Here is a 20041-nt window from a genome sequence, read left to right as displayed (position 1 = left end):
TAAGTTTCCCGTCTGCTCGGCTTCTATTTCTACTTGTTTGGGGGCTGCGTGGTCGGCGAGTTTGCCTCCGGTACCACCGGGACCCTGACACCGGACAGGACGGGACGGCATGTTGTCTTATTGATCCCGGTTGCTGTCAGTTTGTGTGTGTCGGCTCGCGAAGGAGGGATCACACACACTCACTCACTCACGCCGAGGTGACGTCGATTGCGCCGCGTCCGGTTTTTCCTCTGCCTGCGAAAAAAACTAGTGTTTTGTTGGCGTGCTTGTGCTCCACACTTGTGCTCGAGTAGTAAAATGTGAGGTGGGAAATGTTCGTCAGGGGTGGATGAGAGGAGAGGAAAAGGGGAGGCACCTGTGAGACGGAGCAGGTCAGCCTACCGCGGTGTCAAGTTGACGTTAATCACGGCGCCGTACAGTTTCAGACATATTTGTCAAGCAGCAGCGGAGGAGTCATCATCATCGGATCAGACACACATTATGACTACGTGTTGTTGTCACGGACTTAACGTGTAAGGTGAGTCAACCGACCACAGCGTTGCTCTATCAGCTGCTGCATTTAAACCTCTTAACTGCAGCTCAGAAACATTTAAGTGTTTGGTGTTGCAGGCCGGGGAAGTTTTTCTCCTTCCTGAACTGTTAATCTGTGCTCCACACTGACTGGTGTCCGTAGGCTTGTTTACACATCGTCACCCTGTTAAAATAATCGCCTAACTCATTTTTTCAAGTTTTGCAGGAAACACAAAAACTTCACCAAAAGTCTAACATATGACATTATTTTAAACATGCCTTTGTGTCTCAAGCAAGATATGGTAACACTTTATTTTGAAGGTGTCTACATAAGAGTCACACAAGCCTGTCAGAAACATGGCATGACAAGTATCATGAGCATTAATGTTACTTCAAAGTGTCATTAATGTTCATGACACATCCCGTGTCATGTTTATGACACGCTCATGTCACTCTTATGTAGACACCTTCAAAATAAAGTGTGACCAAAGTGTGTCCCATTTTATTTTGACTCAGGCATAATAAATCTGCTTAAGTCACACACTTGACAGAGGCCATTATATTAAAGGGGTAAAATCACATGATCTGATCAACTGAGGATGTAGGCGATTTTACCATAGGTGGCTGGCTTCATGAGGAGATGATTTAGGCAAAAAAAAACTTAGGCGATTATTTTAACAGTGTGACAACATGCAGCAGTTATGCAACTTCAACATATATACTATGGTGTTGAAGTGAAGGATTTTTTTGAGGCTGAACTTTGACATCAGGAGTAATCAATGCAAAACAGCTGATGTTGTTTGGTTACACTGGATATTTTCTTCTCTCACAAAACTTGACCTGGATTGATATGAATAGTGTAACTGAGCTCCAGCTATTTAGTGTCACAGTAGTTTCAATAATGGGAGCTGACCTCGTTGTGTTGTTTGTGCTTCCTCTGCACCCAACACTGTAATTTTACCTCTCCATGTGATGCAACACTGAGCTGCCGATCTTTATGGATTAACAAGCGTGTTGAAACTCTTGCATGCAGTTGGTTACATGTACCAGATGAAGGCAAAGCATCTTTCTCAAATGAACAATGCACATTTTTCTGACAGTAAGTGTGTAAAGGCTGCTTGTTTCTGCTGTATGATAAGATGTTTCAGTAGTGTCTTAAAGAGACAGTTCACCCCAAAATACCAGGAATGCACCGATACAACTTTTTCAGTTTCAATACTGATTCTGATACCTGGCTACAGATACAGAGAACCAATCCGATACCAGTGTTTAATTAATATGCTTTATAACTCCTTTTTGGTGAAAATCAAACTCGGGCTTGACTCTAACATTACTTTCCTAACTTTGTTTAACCAAGTATAACACAGATTTATAGAAATGTACTGATTTGCTACCAATTTAAATAATAAATCCACTAACACATTGAAGAAAAAATCTTAAGAATTAACAGGAATTACAATTCAATTGTAAGTTTTTTTAAATGGAGCAACACATTGCTCAAAACAGGGACTTAAAATTGCATTATAAAGAAAATAGTACTGCAAAAAATGAAAATATAATGTAATTTTAAACATTGCAAAAAGGGATTTAAATTCCATTATACAATATAGCAGTTGAAAATCAGAAATGCGCAAGCTAAACACATTTCACAAGTTGTAAACAGGTTACTTATCAATAAAAATATCAGATATCAGATTGGTGCATCCCTAAAAATGCATATTTTCTCACTACCTGTAGTTTTATTTATCAGTCTAAATTGTTCTGCTTATTATGGGCAGTTTCATGTCGGGACTGTATAGTAGAAAGAACATACATGAAACTGCTCACAACAATGTCTGAAGATTCTCACGAGTAACTGGGTCGTGATCTTTGGAAAGAAACATTGCTTGTGAGTTCATCTAATGTATTTTTTGGCACCACAGGCATGTCTGTGGTCGATATCTCCTAGATAGATCCTATCTAGATTGATAAATAGCACTACAGGTAAGAAAAAAAAAGTGTTCCTGACTGGGGTGAACTGTCCCCTTAAAGTTGAGTGAGTGTTGCCTTTACTAAACAGCCATCTCAGTTAAATGCATGTGCTGCTTCTTATCTCAGCAACACCAAACTGAAAAGGGAAAACTGCAGATGTAGTAGAAATATTATGGAAGTGTTGATGCTACAGGAAGTGGTGACGGAGTAGATGGATGACAACACTCGGTCAAAACAAATAAAAGAGGAAGAACAGACTTTATAGTTTGAAAGAACTTTAAATAGGCTTAAGGAGTCAAATGGGTTTCAAATTAACATTCCCATTAGACTTGCAAATGTGCTTGCAAAACACATTTAATACAACTACAATGTGATTAGGGCTGATTTATTAATTATTTTATTAAAATTTATTGAAAATGCAAACTGGACCAGTGTGGTATCCATATAAAATACCATTCTGAGCGAAGTATTGTGTTGCTTCAGGCCTGTAAATCAAATTCTACAGACAGAACAGATCCCTGCAAAACATCACACCATGTAATTTGGATATATTTATTCAATGAAAGTAAGAAAATTATGCTAGAATATCACTCCCTCGTCTATTATGAATCGCATAAAGAATGCGAAATCACGATTAGTAACTTTTTTACCAGCTTTGTTTGTGATGATGTCAAGTTTGCTCAAGGATTTGAACTTTTGAAACATTGAAACTAAGCACCAGTAATGCATTCTATTAAATAAAAAGCAAAAATTGTGAAATCCTGCACCATCGCAGAGAGGTCAACTCCTGTTATAAAAAGCCTTCATTCAGGAGGGAGAACAATGTGGCGACGGAGGTGTCAGTTGCAACATGAAGGTGTTTTTCTGCTTTTTGACATCCTGAATAGAGGCTTTTATTCTCATTGTGTCAGGAGTGAGTTCTTATTCTCCAGACGTGTTAATTTCCTCCATTTTGTTCCTTGTTTTTTTCTCCCTCTTTACTTTGAGCACCTGTGGACTTGCAATAGACATCTCAAAACCCCCACAGAGCTGCTGTTTTAATGAATTTTTTAATTAAAAACACGTCGAATTTTATTCGAAAGCATTCTGCACATTAGGCTCAGAAACAATGTATAAATATCACGACTCCTGCTTCCTGAGACTCAAGCAAAGAACAAAATGTTTTGTCTAAAAGCTATATCTCACACAATAAATGTCTTTTTGAAAACATTACATATACATAAACATCTAAGTTTAACATTTATAACACAAATGGCAACATAAATGTTACGATGCAGATGTAAAATCACTCTTTTGCTGATGTAATACAAGCTCCTTTTAAACTCATGCAGTTTAAAATATGGAGATTATTAAAGTAACGTGGCTTAGATTAAAAATTTAAACATGCAGAATGAGTGCCCCTGCAGATTTATAGATGTTATTAATTTAAATGCAGGTTGAAATAACACTTAAGTGGAATTAACCAGCAGAAGACCACACAATCCAAACATTTAAAGCATATTATTTGTGACGATAATGGTCTGAATGTTAGATTACTGCTGCTAATTACACTAAAGACCATGTTTTGTGAAATAGAAGGCTTTGTGAAGTGTTTCCCCAGATGCACATTGGCTCTAAAAAGTCTATGTAATTAAAAGAAGTGATAATGGAATACCACTACCTGCACATAACCGTTACAATGAACCAGAGGAAATAAGCTTTTGCAGATAGAGTGCAGTCTGACTCAGTAAGTGATGTTGATGGTTGGTTCAACAGTGATAAACCAGTTTTATTCTGTCCATCTGCCATCAGAATACCTCCATATCACTGAGGTTCAGTTATATTTTGCACCCCCCCCCCCCCCCCCCATTTTTTCCCCTTCAAAGTATACTAAAATAAAGAAATACATTTTAAATAAATAAAATAAATTTAGCTCATTTTCAAAAGACAGAAACAAAAAATATGAACATTGAAAAACAATCCATTTTAATAAAACAACATCCTAAGCAAAAGAATAATAAAATAAAGAATAAAATATACAAAGAATTATACATGAAAAAAATGCACAATCCCCCCCCATCTTTTCCTTCAAAAGTATACTCAAATATATAGATACATTTTGAATGAATACATTCAATGAATACATACACGACAGAAAAAACAAAAATATGAATATTAAAAAACAATTTGTCTCAATAAAACAACATCCTCAGCAAAAGAATAATAAATAGAGTAATGCATAAAATAAATATTTTGCACAATTTCTCCCCTATTTTTTCCCCTCAAAAGTTTACTGAAATAAATAAATACATTTTAAATAAATAAAATACATTTTGCTCATTTTCAAAAGACAGACAAAACAAAAAATATGAACATTAAACAACTTCTTTCAATAAAACAACATCCTAGGCAAAAAATAATAAAATAAAATGTATAAAAAGAATAATGCATAAAAAATATTTTGCACCATTTATCTGCAAATACAATGTGATTTTAAGTGCTTATGGCATTTTGAGTTAATGTAGTGTTTTCAGTATTATTACTGTCGTTTCATTAGTTTGCCACACTCTCAGTTTATTTCCAAATCTGTGTGGGCTTTCTGAGTGTTCCTTCACTCAGAATATTGCTTTTGTGTGTGACACAATGTGGGATCCGGTTGCAATTACGAGACATTTTAATATGAGAAAAAGGTCATATGGGCTAAATGCATCTGAGTTCATTTTTATCTCATTAAAATGTAAATAATAAACTGATGAGGTGTAAACTGTTTCCTTTTTAAAACGTCCTGATGAGTTCAGTAATGAGTCTGGTATTATCCTGTTGGGTTTAATGATACTTGGCTAATTATAATTTGGTTTAGTTTTTTTTTTTTTTTTTTTTGCTCTTATAATATCTGCTATCACACTCTGGCATATGGTATTATTTTAATATGGTAACACTAAAGACCACTCGCAGCGTGTCGGTTGGCTTCTCCTTTGTCTCTGGTGAACAGTGAAGTTGTTGGGCAGTCGTTACGCCGCGCTGTGTGGTTTCCTCTCTGACGTGAAAGAAACTGAGTGGTTGAGCGCCCAGATGAGGTCACAGCCGTCTGTACTTAAGTCAGTGTTTGTGCCCGGAAAAATCACTCTATTTACCTGTTGCATCAAAGGACAGAGGACAAAGTCGAGTGAGTTATGCCACCAGATTTCTTTATTTTCCTACACTTGTTTTCTCTGTTTGCTCGGATCATTAATAGAAGTCTGATAAATACTTTAGCAAATATTGGTTTTACAGGCAGGAAGCAGTTTTTGTTTGTATTTTAATTTACAGCTGGAACCAAGAACAGGTGATACTTAAAGTAAACATGTAATTAATGTTGGGTGTGTGGATCCTTGCTACTTAAATTAGGCTGATTTGGTATGTGTCTGTGTGTTTAAACAGGCTTAGCTGAGCAGGAAGGAAGAATTAAAGAAGGTGGTGCAGGGATTTGGGTGTTACTGAACTGTTGGCACGTTAAAAATGGATCTACTTTGAGAGACACTCACGGCACCAAATCCGTTCTGCTTGGCTAAATATACATGGTACCTGTTTTATATATAGAGAGTGGTGTCTTTATGATATGCACATCTCCGGTGGAAGTGCCTGGCGTGGATTAGCGGCGTGTCGTAGGCTGTGAGCTCGCTAATGATGTAGCTACCTGTGGCTTCTTTAGACATTTACCTCTTTAGAGTGCACTGATCATCAGCTGTTTAAACTGTGTCTTTTCACCTTACGCCTCATATCTTCTCTATCCAAACATGCGTCAGGTCAATGCAACGGGTACAAAGGACTTAAATATAGATTTGAATTGCCACTGACAAACAGAGCTTCTTTAAAATTGCATTAAACATGTATAGGGGAGTAAATCTAATAACGATAAGTGCCACTCATACAAGTGAGAGTGGATCAACAGTAGCTGTATTTGTGTGTTAAGGAAGAAGTGATATCATTAAGGGAGTTTCTAGAAATTTCTGAGTAAGCAGCCAGATGGGAACATCAAGCCACCGCAGGGAGTTTTACAGTGGAAAAAGAGTAATTCTTCTGTTAAGGCAATTTATTATAAATGAATGAATGATCTTCAACTGACATGTTGCCTTTCAGTATGTGAATTGGTGAACATTTGTCAAAGCTCGGTAAAATGCAGGTTTTAACCCACATGTGTTGTTTTTTGAATGAACTTCAACAAACAAAATATATACGAGAAGTAGTTCATGTAATATCTGTAAATGAGATGTTAACCCTCTGAAATCCAACAAGTCATTTCAGGGTTTTTTTTTTGTTGCTCTTGTTACATTTTACTCAGTGTGGCTGTGTATTTCACTGTAATATAAAAGTCCTGCAGCTCTATGGAATCAGCACAATCATGGCTAGAAGTGTGAACAACTCAAAATGTCAGATAACACTGTTATGATGACATAAAAAGAACTCAAATTGCATTTCTCTGATAAATTATTTTTTTTAAATTGGAATACACTTTTCCAAGTGCCCACTAGAGTCATGGATATTGGAAAAAATTGTGTGTCTCCACAGGCTATATATATTGAACTATTTGTATTTTGACAATCTCTCCTGTCCTCTCCTCTCAGCTCTGTGTAAACCGATTTTCAGTGAATATTTGTCACATGACCATTTGTCCCAGCAGAATCAATCATGGCATGTCACAGTTTCGCTGAGGAGCAGAATTTAATGGGTTTTTTTTTTACAGGATCTAGTTATTCCAAGCAGTTTATTTATGCCAATGTTTTAAATGAGACATGTAGAATAAAGTTATTTTGACAGAAATTTTAAGCTTCATTTTGGATACTTTTTCTAACTGGAACTTTCATAACCTATGATCCGTTCACTGTCTGAAAGTTCAACTTTCGATGATAATGTCTGTTTTTACAGTTTATTTCTGTGATAAACTGTATTTTTGGCGATTACTTAAAGAAAACATGCAGGTTTCAGAAGGTTAAATCCCTGAGCAGCCACAGAACATCAGAGGGAAAAACAGAAAACTTGTTCTCCATAAAACATGATCCAGCTTCACAAAAAAAAAATGTTGCTGTGTTAGTTCCACTTCTTCCAGGAGATCGGAATAACTGAGCAACACCTTTCTTTCTATCACAAGTCAGTGTAGCATGGAAATGATTTTTTAAAGCTGCAATTTATTGGTAAAATAGTTGCATAATATTGCTTGAAATGAAACAAAATCCCTTTTACATGTTACACGTTAACATTTAACAATGTATTACAACACAAACAGCTGAGAATAAAACTGTGAACAGATGTTTCTTTCAAAAGGTTTGTGAATTTATTAGTCCACATGTCAGTTTTTAAGTGAAGAGATTTGGCCCCATTATAAAACTGCTCCAAAATAAACTGTTAAGCGTAAATGATGAATATTCCAGGAGCATCTTAACACATCGTGTTGAACTGTTAGGGGATAATTTCAGGAGCTTCTATGTTCATGTGGAGTGTGGCATAATGGCACAGCAAGGTAAATTAGCCTATTTTGTTCATTGGAGGGCTCACACAAGAGTGAGATTGATTTATAGAAACCCTGTCGTTCAGTACTCGCACCGCGAGAACAAATGACTGCAGGAAATACAGAATAGGAGCAGTGTATTCAGCGCAGTCCACTCAGAGGTTACAATAGAGTTAGCACTTTGGATAATTGTCTCAACAGACTGAAGGAGCAGCTGACCCTTCTGGCAGGGAACAACAGCTCCGAGGCAAAACTGTATCAGCAAACAATTACACCATGAGCTCTGGCTAGAGTAGCTATACTATTACATGATGTATTGCTTTGTCTTATTCATGAGAAGATTGTGTTTTGTGTTTTCTTATGGCTTGGAGATAACATCTGAGTCAGCAGTGTGTTGTTGGCTGCAGTCAAACATTTCTCTCTGACACTTTAAGTGTGCATGTTCCGTCCTTTGCCACGGCCGTTCAGCAGCAGCCTCAGGCGTTTAAACTCCACCATGGAGCAGTTACTCCACCGGCTGCCGGGATCCCTCAGCATCCAGGGCGTCGTCCCGCTTTTCCAGCCACTCTTCTCCACCTCTGCTTGCAGCCCAGTACACCTAAGCATTTTCCTTTTTGCAAGCTCCGCCTACCGTGTCCTCCCACGGGAGCGTAAACGCCAAATTCTGCTGCTGTGTGTCTGACCACAACATCAGGCCCGGCCTTGACGTCCTGCTCGCTGCTTCCTGTGGGATTATCAAACGCCTGGACGAGGGGCACTGCAGCCCGGCTAAGTACAAACTGCTGTTTGAGTGGCAGTTTTTCCTCATGGACAACACTGATTCATGTATTATTTAATTTGTTTCGGCGTTCAGTTACAGTTCATCTTAAAATCTTAAAATCTTCACAAGTTTGTTCCTCTATTCCTGTTTCTGTTCCTTATTCCACCGAACATTGAAGCAGCTATAAGGGAAAAACAAAACCTCAAATCTGGACTGAGTATTGTTTGTTTGGCCTCATGTGAATAGTTTCCCCCTGGATCCTGACATATCCAGGGTACAGTCTTCTTTTGTGTCTAAGTGTTATGAATCACAAGGAGTGAATCACTGCTGTAAGCTTTCACCATTCTTTCTCAACTTTTCAGATGAATAAAGCTTCTTCTTTTGTGTCCCATCAGGTGAGCTGTGACTGCCCCCCTTCTTCGTCTCTCCGTGCACCTGCATGTACCGTGGGCAGCCCCGGCTCGTCGGAGAGGCGCTGAGCTCAGAGACTGTGCTGCACTAGGAGAACCCATGGCTTCTGGCCCTCCATGTCCCTCTGGAGGCCGCAGGCTCGGGCTGCTGGAGGTGCTACTCGCGCCTCTGTTGGTCTTGCTGATTTCTGGGCTGGCACCAGTTCTGGGTCAGAAGGTCTACACCAACACATGGGCTGTCCACATACCTGGAGGTCAGGAGGCAGCTGAGGAAATCGCCAATAAACATGGGTTCATCAATCACGGACATGTAAGTCTCAAGCTGCACTTTTGGCTCTTCGTTTGTTTTGTTTTTTCCTTTCCTGCATTTGCAGTGGTAAAAAGCTCTTCAGACCACGGATGATATAGCAGCTGACATTTTGACTATGCAAATACAGGACACATGCAGCTCCTGAAAGGCTGCATGAAAGGAGGATAGCTTGCTGCTGCTATACACTGTGCCAACACAGTGTATAATATCTGAACTGTCTGTCATTATGTTCCATCAATATCTTTGTGTGTGTGGGGAGCCTGTCCTGCCTGCAGCTAATCTCTTATAGTACTGGACCAATCAGGGTAATCATTTTTTGTGCACATTTATGTGTATGGTTAAGGACCTCTCGTGGTTCTGACTTTGTCTTTAACTCAAAACATCCTCCCCCTCTTTGCATCAAAGGCAATTAAAAGTCTGCAGTTACAAGAAAGCAATAACCAGCTGCATTCTACAAATGCAATATAAAGGAGATGGCATGCATTTTAACATTTTTTTTAACTTTTTAACTCAAACAAATACTAACCAAAAATAATTTACAATATAGTTAATAAAAACTATAACTGCATGTATCTGCAAATACTGTTAATGTTAATATTTCCTTTAAAATGTATGTATCAAAAAATAACCACTTTTTTTTTTTTGCCTATGAACTTAAATGATTACATGTTAATTAGCCCAACAACCATAAACAGCATATAAGCTCCTACAGTTGCATTAATGCAGGAAATGCATTGCATCCATACAAACTGGAATAGCGTGATAGTTTGACAAAACGGTCTAAGGTGCTGGATTAAGGCTCCAGTCTCTTCAGGGGTGTGGGTTCGAATCCCGTCACTGCAAGAAGCTTTTTTTTGTCCAGTCCGTGGCCTAGAGGTTAGGAATCAGGCTTGTTACCGGAGAGTCGCCAATTCAAATCCCAGGACTGACAGGGCAAGGTCTGAAGTTCCCTTGAGCAAGGTACCTAACCCCCCACACAGCTCCCTGGGTGCAGTAATAAGCTGCCCACTGCTCCTAAGCATGGTGTGTTCACTAGAGTGCTAAAAAAAGGTTGGATTTCCCCATTGTGGGACTAATAAGAAAATCTTAATCTTATAACAATAAGCACCACTGTACTGTGATCATTTAAAGCCATTAATGGATTAATGTGTCAGTCAATACGTGGCTGACACATTAACCTGCTGAACTTCTAGTAAGTGCATAACTGCCATGCAAGATTTTAAGATAACAACCCAGTCAGAATGTAAGTACATACTGTACACAGTGTAGTGCATTGAACAGAAGTATCCAGATTGAGACACAAGTTCTCTATGATTATTTATTAAAATTTTGAAGTTAATTTTATTGTTTCCTGTTGGCTCAGCTGTCAGCGAGTACATGCACGTACGTGCAGTTCTGTTTCCTGCGGTTTCCTGTTGTTTTATTCACTTTTTCCATCCAAAAAGTGGAATAAAACCTAATATAACTCTAGCTCTTACTTCTCTGGTTAGTCAACATTCAGTGTGTCTGTGTGACAGTGATGTGACATTCAGGTTATAAACAGCTCATCAGTGCTTCATTGTAATGAAAAGAATCTTTTACAGCCTTGTTTTGTGGCCGTGACTTAACAAAAGTCTTTTGTACCAATGTTATGATCAAACATACACTCCCCAATAGTAGATGTTATCCACCCTGGTTGTTTGCGTGTTGGTAAACCGGTTATGACAATAAACAAAAGGCACAATGTACGACTACGTCTATTGCTGGGAACAGAGCTGAAGATTACTGAAACCTACTGGACTGATATTAATAATCCACCAACATGCATGATGCTTTCAGTGAAATCAGTCCAGAAGAAGCACATATTGAAGAAACACTGAACGGTTGTATGATTAGAAATGTTTCCCCAGGATTATCACATGAGACTGGATGAAAAGGGCAACAGTGGACGTCTATCAAATCCCAGAAAAACATTTGCTTGCTCATTTCTGCTGCAACTTGTGTGTGAAAGCCGAGAAGGAACAAATGAAAATGCCAGATTTCTGTGAAACAGTGGGTAGAAAGAGGTGGCCAACAGGGACTGGAATGTAAACTCAGCAGAGAGAAAGTTTGAGGTGAGTCAACTTTGGAACAGTGAGGTAAACTTTAGTTGAGCTGTGGGCGTCGATAAAATCCAGATGACCTGGATTTTAAAATCAGCCTTGCACTTAAGGAACAGCACTTACAACATTTAGTCAACTCATTTTCTCTCATTTTCAAGTTTGATTAACTAAAAAGCCAGGCATTTCAGTCTTAATCAAAGAAAATCTTAATTGTTTATAGTATTATCATTTTTCTCTCCTCAGAGATATATATATATATATAAATAAATACATTTCAAAATCTTTGTACAGACATTGGCTTAAATCTATCTAAAATGCCATATATTAGACCTACATAAAGGCTTTAAATTATGACAGGAACAGAAAGGAACCGTGAGCTATTTAAAAAAAATATATATATTTTTTAGTTTCTATTTTCATCAGACAAAAGCCTTTATGTATGTCTAAAATGCTGCTTAAATTTATGTCAGAAACATAAAAGGAACAGTGAGCTAATTCTTATTTTTAACAACATTTTAGTATTATAGTATATAACAATATTGCATTTTGATATAGTCACAGCTGATGAACATCTCAGTCTAGTTTACATCAACATCTCAGTCTAGTTTAGTTTCATAACAAAAATATGAACATTACACACAGTTCAGACTTATTTCAAGTCATCTTAATCAAACGACTGAATCAAAACAATTGAGAGTTGAATTAAAATACTTATGGAATATTTTTATTCCATTTTGAAAGGTTTGTAAAATTTACTTTCACGTAGCTTTCCAGGCTCAGTAGTTGTGGGCGGTGTAACACTTCCTGTGTGCTTCAGTGACATATTCCTCTTTTACCGCTTCCTGTTTCACGTAAGCGCAAACTAATTAGCCAAATTAAACTTTAACATTGTCACATCCTCTCCTGAAAAAGAAAGTAAGACTGGGACTAAGTTTTTTGGCTTTGTCAGCCATATAAAGTCTTCTTTGTCTCTGCTAATATTGCTCAACAGTCACTGATTTTCATTGTGATTTTTCGGCTTTTAACCAGCACATTTTTGGCATTGGATTTCTGTTTTGGTGTTGGATGTTAATCCTTTGTACTCAACAGAAAAACTAAAATTTGGGTTTTGTTATCTTGCTGCTCATTGTTCTTCCAGTCACAGTCACTTCAAATCCACTTCCAAAGTATCTAAACTTACAGTATGCACTTATGTTGTACTCAAAACATAATTTCAAATATCAATTCCTTTTTCCACAAGTGATAAACAACATTTGAGCACCATCTGTTCCTCCCCACCTTGTTTTTAGAAGAAATGCATTGAAGTAGTTGAGCTGTACTTTGCACAACATACTTTTAGACTTTCCAGACTTTATTACAGTAGGTGCACCAAATGAGGTTTATATACAAAGTAGGAATGTGAGGATACTTTTCAGCTCTCCTTGTTTGGTTCCAGAGCCTTAGCACTTTTCCAGGGAGCCATGTTCTGTTTTGCACCATATGGTCTTATTGGTCATGACCAGGAATGTTATTTGTGCTCTGAATCACAGCATGCAGACTAATGAGTAATCCTACACACTCAAATCCTTAAACTATGTATCGCTGGTGGACAGCGAGGACTCCAGACAAAGCAATTACACCCATGTACTTACAGAGCTGCATCCCGGAGACGAGGAGCTGTGTGGTTTGGCCGGTCGCAGCTTCTTATTTAAAACCATTTTTATGATATTCTGAGGGAGGGAAAATGCACCATTGTGTCTGACCAGAAATTGGTCGATGAGCTCGTCTTGACACAGCGTTTAAGATGGAAAAAGTGTAGAGCGTGGGCCTGTCTCACGAAGCAGGCTTAACAAAGTTAGCTGGATAAATGCTGAGTAAAGCCTTGAGCTCTCTCAAATGTGAAACATCGACTCAAGTAAAAACAGATGTTCCAGGTTTTCACTCGCAGCACTTATTCTTCTTATTAAACCTGCTTTATATGTCAGATCCCTGAGCTGGCGTGCATTTTTGTGCCGGTTAAAATAACCCCCAGTTAGGACCCACCACATCGCCAAGAGCCTGACCTCACCTGGTGTGTGTTCTGTAGGAAGAACCACAAGAGCATCTAATCATCACCTATGTACTAATGTGCACGTGTTCGATTGCTGGCTGCTAATGAAAAAGTCAGTTTGAAGTATCAAACAGAAATTCATGAGACAGATATTTATTCATTGCTAGAGAGAAGAACCACTTTATGCTTGTGAGCATTATTATTCCTCTACTTGAGGAGATTCTTGTAGTGTTGAAATGAAAAGTAGAATGAAAAATGAACCTGAAGGGCACTCGCCGAGTGCAGACCTCCACCAGGGCCATGCCCTGCTGTCTCACAGTGTTAATGAAAGCGAAAAACAATTTGTCTATCCACTCTTTGGTTTTGATCTGCTCCAAAATTCACTGGTCAATACCGCATTCATCCAGCAGGTTCCATGAAAATCATTAGTACATTTAGAGCTGCAACGATTTATGGATTAGCTGATTGACAGAAGATTATTCGGCAACAATTTCTATTCTTAATTCATAAATTTGGGCTGTTTCTCTGGTTTCAGCTATTGAAAAGTGGATGTTTTTGCTGTTTTCTTCATCCTCTGCAATTGTGAACCGAACATCTTTAGACTTTGGACCAATGGTTGCACAAAAAAAGACACATGAAGACGTGACTTTGGGCTTTGGGAAACTGTAATTAACATATTTCACCATTTTAAAATGACATGTAAATGAAAAGATGATGTTTTTTTGGCATTTTAATGCTTTATTTCATAGTAGTCGTGTTTCTATCAACACATTTTTATGCACATTTTGGAGATTTGCATGAGAAAAGCTTGATGGAAACACCAACATTCGACTAAAAGGGAGATGGAAATGCTTTTTCAGAATAAGTTCTTATGTAGTGAACATTTAACTCACATGACTGATCAGCTGTTTCCTCTGACATGAAAGAACAATTATAAGTTGCCCAATTGAATCCAATTCCTGTAGACTTCTCTCCATTTTCCCTCAAGGATGGCCAAAGTTGTCCGATTAGCAACCTCTTTTGTTGTTGTTGCTTTCTCTCTACATCTTCTGTTTGTTGACAGATTAGCCTACAGCAATACATTAAACTGCCATCTTCTGACCAAAGTACATTAATGCAGCTTTGTTTATTCATTCTAAACCAGTTGATGGAAATTTGCATTTTCTTTAATGCAATATTTCAAAATTTCTCCTCAAAATTACATTTGACTTTAACAGCTAATGACCAAGAGAGTGGAAGAGGAAGACATGAAGCAGTGGACTTTGGGCCGGAGTTGAACCCAGGTCCGCTGCGACAAAGACTCAGTCATATTGGTATGTGCTTTACCAGTGACATACCGGGACGCCGACATGGGCGTTTTCATCAAAGCAATTAATTGACTTCTTGAGAAAATGATTGACAGATTTATCGATAATGAAAGTAATAATTTGCTCCCTGATGATGGCTTTAGACACTGACTTCAGAAGTCTCTCTGCAGCACGAGAACTGGCGTATGACATTGCCATGATAAATCCTCTGATTAAATGACATGGAACAGTCACATCTGCGGAGCCCTCGGCAGGTTATTGATGCGTTCCCTCTGCTCATTAACTTTGAAAGGTGAGGTATAACCACAAGTGATGACTAAAATAAAGATGCTCCTACGTCGTGCACCGTCCCGGACTGCTACCCTCTGTGTCACCGTTCATTGAAGCCATTACTTTACTTCGAGCTGCAGACAAACAAATCTGCTTTTTTTGCCTAGAGCTGAGGGCAGAATGAGAGTTGCTTTGTGAGCTCTGTGTGGCCAGCCATGGTGAGTGTGACTCTGCTGGTGTGTGCAGGTGTTGGAATTAGGCAGCAGAGCTTGAGGGGAGGATCAAAGACTGCAGCTGGGCAGCTTTTACAGCTCTGATGATGCTCGTGTTTATTTCACTCATCCTATGGCATCCATACACCCAAAGCATGTCAGATTTTTACGATCCTCCACACGACACATGCAGCACGTTGCCGTCAAAGCCTCAACATATTGCAGTAAACACAATTAACACATTCTAAAATGTACTCATGTCGCACCATATGTTGCAGATGTTCATTATTTTTTCCACAAGATGTTCCTTATTATAGAGATATTCTTTCATCCAGCGTCATTTTTACTGCTGTGCAATGTGTCTTCGTCTGTTTAAATTATACATTTTGGCTGCAGCTAATGATTATTTCCATATCAAGTATTTGTTTGGTTTTTAAAACGTCAGACGGTAGTGATCAATGCCTGTAATAACCCAGAGATAATCATGAACTATCATTTCAAGATTAGGTGACGGAGTAAATTCTCACATTTGTTCTTGAAAAATAACCCTTAAGGAGCTGACAATGAATGTTTTGGTTGAAGCTCAAAATTTTCACAAAAAAACTTCTTTCACACAAATTAATATGCTCAATGAATGCCAAATGAACCCGTTTTGTTTATTAATTAAATGATATTTATTCATCAAGTATTTCATGAATTATTAATGGGCAAAGATTACTTGTTGCGTGTGACTTAGCCAGAGATCCAAAGGCTCTGAATAATCAAGTGTTGGACCATCGGTGTGGCTCTCAGGATGCTTTCTTTTAATTAAAGGAATTAGAAACTAAATATTCAACCACTGAGTGTCGTCTCTCCTTATGTCACTGCTGCCGTTCGTAGTTGCAGTGGTAGATTTGCCTGTTGTGTGTTTTTAAGTCAGACTCGCTGTGACCTGAAAACGATTGGTTCAATCATTTCCTTTGTTGTTTTTCTTTCACGTTGTTTTGAAGATGAGGAACACAGACAACTGGATCCGTTTGATGTGATGCATCTGTCTGTCTCTGCTGATGCCACTTTCTTACGGGTGGCTCGGTGTGTCGAGGCCAAAAGTCACCGTCTCTTGCTTTTTCTGTCACTACCCATCAATCAGAGCCGGCTACCCGGTGTGACAGCGGGGTTGGTCGTTTGTCAGTGAGGAAACTTTAAGGGAACATTTTCTGACAGCAGCAAATCATGTAAAACCCAGATGCACTCTAACTGTCTCGGTGGAGCTACGCCCCCACCTCGCACTATCCCATACTTAGTCCTCTTATGGCTTTAAAATTCCTCCTTTTTCCCCTCTTTGCAATAGATGAGCCCAGTAAGGAATATGAATGTACCTGAACTGAACCGGGGCTATCTGTTTTTAACAGTAAAAGGTTGTCGTGACCAAGTGGAGCGCGAATGGATTACACCTCTCACTTTGACTCCACTTCTACATTATAAGGCCATTTTAGAACAAGGGGAATAATTAAAACTAAGTTAAAGTAATAAAATTAAGAAACGGCTGACTCACACGGTGGTAAATGGGTATTAACTGCCAGCTTGCATCTCCGGACGGTTATTTTACATTTTAAAGACCTTTCCTTGCCCACATCATCAGGCTTGCACTGCAGTTTTTCAGGGGAAACTCACATTTTTCGTGCCACGTCTGGTTCAATTGCACCTCCATTACCATCCGCCAGTATTTAAATAAATAGTGAAATGGGATTAAAGCGACTGCTATTAGTGGTAAGAAGCGATTTTGATAAGGAGGACTGACACAAGTTGAATAAATCTTAAGAATCATTATAGTGCAATCTGTAAAATGGATCAAACGGCCACAAGATCAAAGCTTCAATTGAACATTTATCAATAGTGTTCACTGCTACAACAAAAGCTGCCTTTTTTATTTGATCTGCTAAGCTTGACTGCTGGTTAAACTGCTAGATTCTTTTTATATATATATATATATATATAATATATATATTTTTTTAGGTCAGCCGTGTCTTTTGAAGCATTGTGCCTCTCTGTTTGTGGCCTCGGGCTCTCACCAGCCGTCCATCTTGCATGCAGCTCATGAAAAGTTCCCTTTCTGATGACGAGGCAGAGTCTCGGTGTTTAACTTTGCAATGTTGCAGGACTACTTTCTGGCCATGCCTTGTTTTCAGCAATTTACATTCTTTGGAGTATTTGCATGTAAGGCTGCAGTGTTGAGGAAGCACAGAGTCTCAATATTTAACTTGCTCTTTGCAGTGTTTGAGGATAATTGTCCACTGTTGGGGAATATTTAGAGAGCAGGGCGGCTGATTGCCAATATAAAATGCCGATATCTTTCTTTTTTGTTGCTTAAGTAGATCTGCACACTGTGGGTAGTGCGCTTATTTACAATAAAAAAAATGCATTGACTAAATAAATAAAAATAAAACAATTTTTTTTAGAAAACATCCCCATCAAATTATGAATCACAAATAGTTTTAGTACATGTAGCAACACATTTATCGGCAGATAGCTGCAATTCTTTGTTTCTGAGAGAATTAACATCAATAAAAAATGAACTCTGTTAATGTTCTGACCTTTTGGTGTTGGCAAAGTTCTCTCTACAGCTGGCACACTGACAAGGCTGCCCTTAGATGTGTCCACATCTTGTAAATCAAATCAAAACTATTTTCTAACCCTTCTTGTTTTGAGCAATTTACATTCTTTGGAATATTTGCATGTAAGACTGCAGTGATGACGAAGCATAGAGTCTCAATATTTAACTTGCTCTTTGCAGTGTTGCAGGATAATGGTCCACTGTTGGGGGGATATTTAGAGAGCAGGGCGGCTGATTGCCAATTTAAAATGCAGATATCTTTCTTTTTTTGTTGCTTAAGTAGATCCGCACACTGTCTGTAGAGCACTTATTTTCGAGAAAAACAAACCCAAACAACTTATTAATGACAAATGGTTTTAGTGCACTTAGCAACACATCAAAAATAAATAAAAAATAGACTGTTAATGTTCTGACCTTCTCGTCTTGGCAAACTTCGTTCTTCAGCTGGCACACTGACAAGGCTGCCCTGGATCTGTCTACAGACTTGTTTTATGTAAATCAAATCAAAACTTTCCAACCCTTTTCCTTGTTTTTCACAATTTACAGTCTTTAGATTAAATGCATCTAAGGCATTTTTAGTTGTATTGCAATTGTCGAGGAAATTATAATTTTTCATGATAATTCCCATTTTATTTTTTTATTATATTATTTTTTATTAAAGTGATCATTTTGTGATTTTTTTATAATAATAATAATAATTATATTATTATTATGATTATTATTATTTTATTTTTTTTGCAAGGATGTTTACCAAACACAATTTTTTTTGCTGTCTGTAGAATTTAATTTGTAGCCTTGGACTTATCTACAGAGCCACAATACTTAATTCAGAATAGTATTTTACATTTTACATTTACATTTAGTCATTTAGCAGACGCTTTTATCCAAAGCGACTTACAGGAAGAAACTTTGAGACATTTTGTTTTTTTTGCCTTCAAAATGGTAATTGGATTATTGCACTTCATAAAACTGCAATTAAACATGCAGCCCTAATTGCATTAATCTTGTTTAAATATAACACACAGCACCTCCACTGTAGTAACGTGTAATGCTGCCAGTTATGATTAGAACAACTTTTAACTTGTGATTACATTTTTCAGTTTGTAACATGATAAAGGGAAGTCTACCTGCAAAGAGCACGTCTCATGAGGAAGTGTTATATAAGGGCTGTCAGTGGCACCGTTTCCAAGAAAAGTCTTTTTTATTTCCTCTTTCCTCTCTCCTGGAATTTGAAACAGGTGTTCATTCATGAAAATACAAAAAAAATATGTAAAATTTACACGACACTATGTTTAGATGATGCAAAATAAATCTCTTGTTTTCCTTAGAAGCTGCCTTTGATTCTTCACGACCGGAGGTGGAAGAAAAAAAAAGGTGATAATAAATAACTCATCTCACTTCAAAGTGAAATGCAGCACTTCTCAGAAGCGTGTCACTTCCTTCTTTTGAGCAGCGGTTTCTGTCACCGGTGGTGGATAAAACCATCTGTGTTGGTATTTCGAGACCGACTGCCTCCATAGCTTGTTCTGCTGGTTCACCCCCGGGGCTTCGCATGTGAGGGAGGATTGTGTCTGGCATACTGTGCCCCCACTGTACTCTGTGGCACCATCTTGGCCTATTTCTGCAATCTAATGTGCCGATTTCTTCCCCTCCTGTTTGAAGTGGTCAGGGCCTTTTTTATGGAGATTATTAATATTCCGTTCAGCACAAGATTAAAGGAGCAAAAGAGATGGATATTATCTGTAGTTCTGATGAAGTACATGAAATGACACTCCTATCTGTAACTCATGACACAGCACTGCACTTAGAGGGAGCCTGAGTAAGAAGTTCACTTTAATCTAGCTCACAACAAAAAGAAAAAGTAGTTCAGGAGATATGAAGGAGGGATGGACTTCTAATCTCTTCCTTCCACATATACTTGGGTTTCCCTCATATTTTTGTAAGGGCTGCTTTAAATGGACAGTCCTTTATTGGGCCTTGCAGAATCCGATATTACTATGTGGAGACATAATGTGACATCATTTGAACGTGGCTTTTGGGGCTTTTAGATTATACTTGTATGCACAGGAAGAAAAAATATGAACATTTTAATCAAGAAGATAGATTCATAATTTAATTTCTCTT

The 20041-nt window shown here is 38.1% G+C and overlaps 1 protein-coding gene across 3 annotated transcripts in view; it reads left to right on the top strand.

Moving 5' to 3' along the window:
- LOC131983224 (furin-1-like) overlaps positions 1-20041 on the top strand; it is a 111379-nt gene that overhangs the window by 167 nt on the left and 91171 nt on the right. The window contains exons 1-2 of one of the 3 annotated variants that reach the window (XM_059347904.1): positions 32-517; positions 9101-9425. In XM_059347904.1, coding sequence (XP_059203887.1) covers positions 9216-9425 — 210 coding nt within the window. In that variant the 5' untranslated portion in view covers positions 32-517; positions 9101-9215. Of the gene's footprint in view, positions 1-31; positions 518-5596; positions 5627-9100; positions 9426-20041 lie in introns of those variants that run through there. The other 2 variants (XM_059347913.1, XM_059347922.1) reach the window with 2 other exon arrangements.

This window comes from Centropristis striata, chromosome 2 (genome assembly GCF_030273125.1).
Source record: "Centropristis striata isolate RG_2023a ecotype Rhode Island chromosome 2, C.striata_1.0, whole genome shotgun sequence".
NCBI classification, from domain to species: domain Eukaryota; kingdom Metazoa; phylum Chordata; class Actinopteri; order Perciformes; family Serranidae; genus Centropristis; species Centropristis striata.
This window is presented reverse-complemented; position numbering and strand designations above follow the sequence as displayed.